Below are 8,949 nucleotides of genomic sequence, written 5' to 3'. Positions count from 1 at the left end.
TCAAGCACTTGGGATGCTAATCCTGGTTGATCCCCGTAATATAGCCATGGTAGATTATGCCTCCTGAAAACAATTACAATAGTTTCTCTAAAGAAACATAACGTTTTGCATCAAAGAACATTCAGAATAATAATTACCATAAAACACTACTAACAACTGAAGTTATGGAAAAGGCAACTTACCAGAAGGCTATTGAATGAACAGTGCCTAGCCTTGCTGTATTCACATAAATATACTGAAATAAACCACAGGCATCAGTCCTTGAAGAACTCAGTGAGTTCATATTCATTACACACATATTTCCAAGAGCTTGGCATGCTGTGAGATTGGAGTACAACTGCAGTGGAGAAACACAAGAACACAGAAAAGTATTTATTTACCCTTTTTTTTTGGTGAAGCAGTCATAAAATCAATGTTATCTTTAAAAAGCCATTCCTAAACCCTCATTTTTACTTGAAAGTTATTTCATTTTGTCAACACCTAATATTTTCTTCCATTTCTTCAGGTTCCATATTTTTATAGGTCTGCAGATGGCAGCATGAAATCTATGCTCTCACTTTTTCAGTTTATTTTAGTTGCACCAGTTAGATGGTATGATGTGACAGAAGTGTCAAAATCTGCATTTAGAAAATGAAGTAAGAATCAAAATGTTTAACATCACTTAGGCTGTATGACAGAGATGACTCTATCAAAGACCTAAAACTGATGACTATAGTTTGCATGTATCGTAAATATCTTCTTTTCAGTTTTAGTGCTTTTTCTACTCTGCTGTTCCTAAACTATGTTGTAGATATACCATTGTTGAATTTTGGTAAACAAACCATTGACATGTGATAGGCAGAAGTGACACCTGGCATCTGTGTGCAGTGACCACTGCACTAGTATTAACTTTCCACCATCTATTGCCTTTGTGTGGATCAGAGTGGCAGTTGCACCTTAAGCTCAGGTAGCATCTCTGACGACCTGAGCAGGCTAAGGCAGACAAACAGGATAGACTTATGTAAGGGATGAGGACAGTCTCCGTTTGCAAAACAGAATGGGATAAGTAGGAGAGCTGTGTGTATGAGATGGTGATGGAAGCAGCCACAAAGGTGATCTGGGAAAATACTGAAGAGAAGTTTGCTGAAATACTGACAGAGAGAATGTCTGCCGGCCTGGGATCTGCTGGCCTGGGAACTAGGCCTGGGAATCAGAAACATTCTTGAGAGGTGCAGCTGGGAACCTAAACACCAGAGACAGCCTGAGATACCACCGATAAACGCAAAATCAAGGAGCTGTAACAGCAACTCATCATCGGGAAAGGTGACAAACAGTCTCGAAAAAAGAGAAAACATTCTAAGAAAGCAGGAATCTGCAACTGCTATTGGTTGCTCTAGCTGAAAGAGCAGAAAAAGAGTCTGTAAAAATAAATCTGGTTTGAGAGAATATAAAAACATCATCGTATATTGGCTGCTCCAGGTGGTGCTGTCTTATGCCCCCTTATGTCTCTGTGATGTAAAAATGACTTATTTTTTACTGAAAATGGAGAGTGAATCTGTCCCTGTCTATCTCTCTCTCTCACATACACACAAACATACAGAACTAAATCTGCACAAACTTTTCTGAGCTCTCCCAGGGAAGTTATTGTACCATTGCTGGGGATGCCTGGCTGACTCCAGACTCTACAACGCGGATCATCTTCTAAGTTAGACTTTGACAGTCATTGATTTTGAGGCCCCTCTCCTAGGTGAGCACTGTACTGATACTATTTTGGATAATATATACACATAGGTGCACATATAGGTAACTAATCAGAAGTGCATTTGCTGCTTTACTAGTGAAAATGTTGTAGTAACCTGTAATATTGAAATATATGCTTGCTGCTACTATTGATTGCTGCTACCGTTGGAATACCTACATACTTGCTTTATTAATTGTAAGTATACTCACTTTACTAGTAGTAACTTGTAGTAATCTGTAATAAGGAAATGTAGGAAAGAAAGACTCCACGTGCTTCTGTATTATGGAATCCTAAAAACCCACTGTTGTGATCTTTATATACCTGTACCTGTAGGCCAGGTAACCCTTTGGGTCGTGATAGATTGGGAGAAAAGGTTGGGCCAAAGAAGTTAAAATCTGATTTTGAGGAGAGGAATACAGAAGGAAAATGAGGATGTGTGATAAGAGAGTTGGCAGAAAGGAGTCAGACACATACCCCCCTTCATAAGTGTGCATGATTCTGATGGTGCAGCCACTCTTCCACCCATGATTGGTCCCCCAGACCAACAGAATGGTTTTACACACATAGATCAAAGCAAAGCTAAAAAGCATGGTTCTATGGTTATCCCTCTCCATCACGAAACAGAATGATTACATGAAAGCTGAATAAGAGGTAAAGACTAGCTGTCAATCAATACTGAGTATGTGAGAAGTTAATTTTCTGGGTGATCTCTTACTGACTACACTCAATAACAACTCACATACCTACTGAGTATTGCAGGATTTTTTGTTTACCACCGTTCACCTCGTGAAGATTCTAACCCTGGTGACTTGCATTAACATTGACTAGCACTCAATACCTTTCCTAAACATTCTGTATATATATTTCTTTCTTACCTACTGTCATCTCAAAATCAGATTCTTTAAAAATAAGCAAGCTAACTTCCAAAAACTAAAATGCCATGCTTTTATAGAAAGCATTGCTTCTGTATAAAAAAGCAAGCTGCAAATGTTAATGAAACTCACCCAACAGGCAGAGGCCGAGGACTGTAGGTTTTTCAGGAACCATGCTGATGTCAGTGTTATACCCTGTAAATAAGGAACTGCTTCACTGTCTTTGTTCAGAACAATTTATCCATAACGTAACAGTCTGGAAAACTATGTCAGCTAAAAGATGCTACTTAATTTTTTTTAACAGTTTTCTATCCTTTGCAAATGTGTAAATCAGACCAGCTCAGTTCAAAACACAATCATAATGCAATAATTTGTTTCCCTTCACTAAATTAGGCAAAATATACAGAACAAGAGCAGCAATATTTAAGTTTTGAATATGGACTCTGTGACAAAGGAGAACTCTTTACTGCACAAGGGAAGTACTAATGATTTCAAGGGCTTGACTGGGTGGTAACTAACTCAGGACCAAATCTGACAATTTAATTATTTCACAACTTGCTTTTTATAACTACTCATATGTGAACTAAACATAGCTTTTGTATGTACTGCAAGGAACTGAAAAGGCATGTTTTCAATAAAATATTATTTAGAGGACTGCATTTTCAGAAAGCAAGACCAACATTATTTGTCAGGAAAACTGAAGACTGCTTTTTTGCTTTCTTTCAAACAGTAGCCTTTAACTCTAATGCACTTAAGAACTAACTACATTTATTGGACACATAGCATTTCCTGAATTCAGAACTATATGGTAAATGGTCCCAACTTCGAGAAGATTTCATAACTCATACAAGTTCTTTAGCTGAAACAATGAAAACACTTTCATTCTTCTCAACAGAACACATTTTCAATTGTTAGCTAGTTCAAGGAGTTAAACAATTTCATACACAGTCTCAAATTGTACAGGTGTCTATTTTCTTCTATCAGGTCTAACTGTCTGACAACAAAAAATCCACACCTCTCCTATGAGGACAGGCTGAGAGAGTTGGGGCTGTTAAACCTGGAGAAGAGAGGGCTCTGGGGAGAACTTACAGTGGCTTTCCAGTACCTGAAGGGGCTACAGGAAGGCTGTGGAGGGACTTCTTACAAGGGCAGGTAGTGATAGAACAAGGGGAAATGGCTTTAAACTGGAATAGGGTAGATTTAGGTTAGATATTAGGAAGAAATTTTTTCCTGTGAGGGTGGTGAGACACTGGAACAGGTTTCCCAGGGAAGTTGTGGATGCCCCCTCCCTGGAAGTGTTCAAGGCCAGGTTGGATGAGGCTTTGAGCAACCTGGTCTAGTGGAAGGTGTCCCTGCTGATGGCAGAGGGGTTGGAACTAGATGATCTTTAAGGTCCCTTCCAACCCAAACCATTCTATGATTCTATGAACAACAGTTTTACACATTGTAAAAAGAAAAAGAAATTTTAAAAGCCCAGAGGCCCTCATGGACTCTGTAGCATGTTTTTGTGATAGAAATGTGTGTTTTAAATACACACAACTAATACAATAGACCACATACTACTTGTTTTCATGCTAAATTAATGTAAATTACTATCCTTTTTCAGTTTCGAAGAGGACAAGAATTTTCTTAAACATTCTATTGGAACAATGCTTGTCTGGTCCACAGTTTACACTATCTTGACACAAATTACCTTGCAATCACCATGATCAGACAACAAAGCACCACCTTTGTTTTGCAGGAATCGAATTTAAAAGACTTACTGAAAGTAAATAATGAGATAGCTTGAAAATGCCTTGAATAAACACACTTACTAGCTGTCCAAACCGAACAGTTGGAACTCCCTTTGGGGGTAAGCTTTCACTAGCACTGAAACACAGTCCTCCAGCCTGAAACAAACAAACAAACAAAAAAGGAAATTGATGCATTTGTCAACATAACTTGTTTTTCTGACCTTCAACACAATAAGCATTCTTCTACTTACTAAAATGTTTGGCCTGCTGCATTCACAAGAATTGGTTACATTGATAAATGTTTGGTCACATCTTACGCACCTATGGATCACAAACACAAAGAATGCACTTAAAATGTAGTTAAGCATGACATTTACTCTTTAGTGAAATCTGGTTACACAGTATGCCTGATAACACTGTCAGCACCTTCACCAGTTCCAATGAAAATCCAAAAGACAATACTGATTTGTTTCTCCTGTCCATGAAGTAGAAAATAAATGAAGCAGTTAATTATCAAAATAACAATTCTGTTTCTGCTTCCAATCCAAAGCCTGCTCATAGTCACACTAAAGCAAAACAAACAAACAAACCAGGCCACCGGTCATACAAGGAGTTCACTGAACACAACAGTGGTTGAGGATTTCCAATTCAGTGCTTTTCAAACTGTCATCCCAAAGATACAGACTGATCCTCAAGAATAATCCATTTAAACAGAACACGAGAAGTTCAAATTACCAACACAAAAGGAAAAGAATACTTACCTGTTTCCTGATGCATCTGAAGCAGAGAATGATTGCTCACTTCCATTACAATGTATGCACAATGCTTCATCAAGCAAAATGCCATCGATACTTCTTTCCACTAAGTGGAAAAGAAAAGGAACTGTGATAAAATTGCATGATGCACAGTATGTCACACAGGTTAAGGAAAGTGTGAAAAAATAATGTATCTATGCAAAGATTTTATTTAAAAAAAAAAATCAACAACATCTGCTGTAAATGCATATTCATATATGGATATGTGCACTGCCTATAGCTATGCACATGCAGTTTAGTTTTAATGAGAAATACAATATTTCATGTCCAGTTTTGCTGTTCTTTTATTGTTTATTCTGAATGAAATTTCAAACCAAGGCTTCACTGCAAAGCTAAAACTCCAAATATCAAGTTTAGAAATTACTGAAAAAAAAAAAATTAATTTTTCATCTGAAAAGATTAATGCATATGTGACAAATTGAAAGTTTCAAAACTGCATCTTCCAGCAATTAAATCATCTGGCAAGAGATTTCAAGTGTAATTATAAAAAACCAAAAAGAGATACAAAGAGAATCAAACGAATTACAACACTAATGTTCTTTCTGTATGTTAAATTACAGAATCAGCTTTGCTCTCAATATTTTACCATAAAGGCTCGGAATGTATTTTGTAACCTTCATAAAGTTTAAGGGAGATTATTTAGTATTCGCTCTTTTACAGATTCATAGGAAAATTTTAAATTAATGATCTAGAAAACAGTGATTCTCCAGTATACTTTGTTAGAAGCGTAACTAGAGTGGACACCAGTAACATTTATTCAAAGAATTGCAGGCACACGGAAAGTCTTTTCCATCCTGTGTCTCTGAAAATAAGGAAAACTAGAGCTCCCAAGAGCTTTTTTGTTTTACGCCCTTGATGAAATTTATACTTTGCTGTTAGTCTTTTACTATGCAAGATAAGCAAAAATATAGTTAACACAGACACTAAAGTTAACATTAAAATTAATTTTCTGTGTCTACTGAAATTCATCTGCAACATCAGGTTGCAGAGAGCATCAGGTAAGAGGCACAGATATAGAATGTGCCAGGAAATCAAAAATATAGGCATGTGTCTCAGGCAGGCAGAAATCCATGGACATCAATGCAGAGTAGTTTCCTTGGCTTGCTTGGGCTATTCTCAGATATCTGTAATTCCTCTACTGTGAAGCACCTATGCATTATATCCTTCAAAACATTTTAATATTTTTTCTTAGACTATATTGACATCGTTTTTCTCCCCGTTTTAATGCCTCCATCCAGTGCCAGCCAGCATAAAAGAAGTGATATAGCAGTATTCATTTTTTGAATGTTTGCATAATAATTTTTATTGCAATGAAAAACAGTACAGATTTATCTGCTCTCTTTCAGGAATGAAGTTTAAGATCAAGAGAAATGTTTAATTTTTACATTAGATATGTAAACAAATGTTAAATCTCCTTTCTTATTTAAGAGAGAAACATGTCTTAGTAAACCGAGATACCTAAAATAAGCAATAATATCTAATAACTTGCATATATTTCTTACCTAATATTTCATTATTGAGGCATTTACATTTTCCTTCTGAAGTCAGGCCTTTAGGGCAAGTAATACAATTCCATCCATCTTGAGTAACTCCGCTCTAAAATAAAATGTAAAGCTATTATAATTAAAATATAGACATCACCAGGTATCTGTGAAGAATGCCTGATCCATATGTTATTTACTAGAAAATGTGTTCAGATACAACATCAATAACATTCGTTAAGCTTTTAAAGATTAAAAAAAAAGGCTAAACAATCTGGCAAAAATAATTCCTATGCAGACATAAACTAAATAAAGTGTTCTTAAGTTTTTCTGTACCCATTAGCTAACACCCTTCAGTGAAAGTAAGAGTTGATTAGAAGTGGAACATTTAAAAAAAGACATAGAGGTTCTACACTGGAAAAAAAATAAACATAGCAATGCATAAATAGACATAATTGCATATAAATATACAGAGGAATGGAAATGGAGGAGCACTAAGTCAAGCAGCTTCCATGACTGCATGGAATTTTGCACGTCCTCAAACAGTTCACATCCACACTTATTTTATACTATGAGCAACCCACACTACAAATCAAAACCAACGAGGAAAACAAAGATAGCTGCTCATTCTCAGGTGATACAGATGTTATTCCCTTCTCCACTATCATCATTTTACCCTTGCATAAGCCTTGCCATAGGATCACAGACAAATGCCACCACCATAGGAAAGAGAAAGAAATGGCAGAATGATCAAAACATCTAAGGAACACATAATTAATATCTGCCAATGTCTTTATCTAATGTAGCAGGAAGTTGGAAAGAAGAAGAAAATAACTTCTATTACTCATTAGCCATTAAACACCCAACTTATGCAGCTGAGTGGGTCTCTTGAGAGTCCTTCCACAGCTACTGGAGAGAAAGTATTCAGGAAGGGTCTCTCCCTGAACACCTGTTTTTGCTAGAGAAAATTTATTTCTCTATTTACTGTAGCAGGAAAAAACTGGCTAAGCCTGGTGCCTTTGGCTCAATGCTGTGAATATGACCCAAAATTATAGCTTAATTTGTCAAGAAAGTTAGAAAGAACTGGCCAAGCTACAAAGATATATATAATTAAAGTAACATAATAGCAGCAGCTCATTTTGAAGTAAAAAGGTAAATTATCAGGGACTACAAAGATGTAGCCTAAATATTACAATAATAAGATTGATATAAATAATCCAGTAAGATACCTACAACAGAGATCTTCGGGCAAGGATAACGTAACATGAAGCAGCGAAGAAAAGCAGTGGAAAGAAATTAAACATTTAAAATACTCGTACTTTGTCTGTGGGTCAAATTTATAACAAAAAAATGACTGCAAAAACATAGTATTGCTATTACTGTTCTAAAGAGAAAAAATTACTACCTATAAGCACGGTCTGAAAAATGCCCAAGCAGAGAATTTGCACTATTATGCAAAATAATTTTAAATTAATGAAAAATAACTTAAAGTCAGGAGGAAAATTAAAATTTTAAAAGTATTATTATTAGAGCAAAGTATGAAAAGCTCAATACTCACCATATTTTGGGGGCATTTTTCACAATTAATGGAGGATCCACTTTTACTAGAAACCAACCTGTATCCTGGCTGACATACACATGAACTACCTGGGGAAAACAAACAAACAAACAAAACAACACTTTTAATCCATTCTTAGCCCATCCTCTCTACACCACCAGCATTATATGTTTGTACAGTTTTTATCCTTTGAATAGGAAGTCAGTCCTAAAACCAAAACATGTTTATAGGCAAAGGTTTATAAAAATATAACTGTTGTTTGTAAAGCTATTTTAAAGTCAAAGCTTTTAAAACTGTGCATGAGGATCATGCACAATTATAGTGAATGGTTTTCAGTGAATAACAGGACATACTTAACATTTAGTAGGAAATTAAACACTACTTTCATGGCACATCAGAGTGGACACCTGCTGGTGCTCAACAACTTTCTTTTTATAAACTTTTTCAGTCACGCTATCATGGACCGCTCTCTGTATTTTTAAACACATACTACAGACCAAAATTGATCCGATGCACTAATAAAATGTATTTATTATTATTTAAGCTTATTGAGCTGCACATATAAAAATCATGCAAAATTCTGTGAAATGTTTTATAACTTTAAAGTACACCCTCATTAGATCAGTTTACAGAAAAAAAAAAAACATTAGTCCAAATGATCAGCCATTCACACTTAACTATAAAGAAGAAAAAGCCCAATAGGTTTAGATCAACGAAGATACTGGAGTTGTGCCATTCACTGTGACAACACCTAAATTTTTAGACATGTT

The 8,949-nt window shown here is 35.8% G+C and overlaps 1 protein-coding gene across 1 annotated transcript in view; it reads right to left on the bottom strand.

Annotated features, from left to right (window-relative positions):
- The window catches only part of TMEM67 (transmembrane protein 67), a gene marked incomplete at its 5' end in the record, with an annotated part of 27,699 nt that extends 19,431 nt beyond the window's left edge, over positions 1-8,268 (bottom strand). Inside the window, 8 exons of the mRNA XM_010176704.1 lie at positions 1-63; positions 183-337; positions 2,725-2,787; positions 4,407-4,481; positions 4,577-4,646; positions 5,087-5,186; positions 6,643-6,736; positions 8,180-8,268. The exon at positions 1-63 is cut by the window's left edge and continues 49 nt beyond it. Of these exons, the coding sequence (XP_010175006.1) occupies positions 1-63; positions 183-337; positions 2,725-2,787; positions 4,407-4,481; positions 4,577-4,646; positions 5,087-5,186; positions 6,643-6,736; positions 8,180-8,268 (709 nt within the window). The remainder of the gene's footprint in view (positions 64-182; positions 338-2,724; positions 2,788-4,406; positions 4,482-4,576; positions 4,647-5,086; positions 5,187-6,642; positions 6,737-8,179) is intronic.
- Between the last annotated feature and the right edge of the window lie 681 nt (positions 8,269-8,949).

This window comes from Antrostomus carolinensis, unplaced genomic scaffold (assembly GCF_000700745.2).
Source record: "Antrostomus carolinensis isolate BGI_N321 unplaced genomic scaffold, ASM70074v2 scaffold1091, whole genome shotgun sequence".
Taxonomy (NCBI): Eukaryota; Metazoa; Chordata; class Aves; order Caprimulgiformes; family Caprimulgidae; genus Antrostomus; species Antrostomus carolinensis.
The sequence above is the reverse complement of the archived record's forward strand: the minus strand, read 5'-3'. Positions and strand labels throughout refer to the sequence as shown.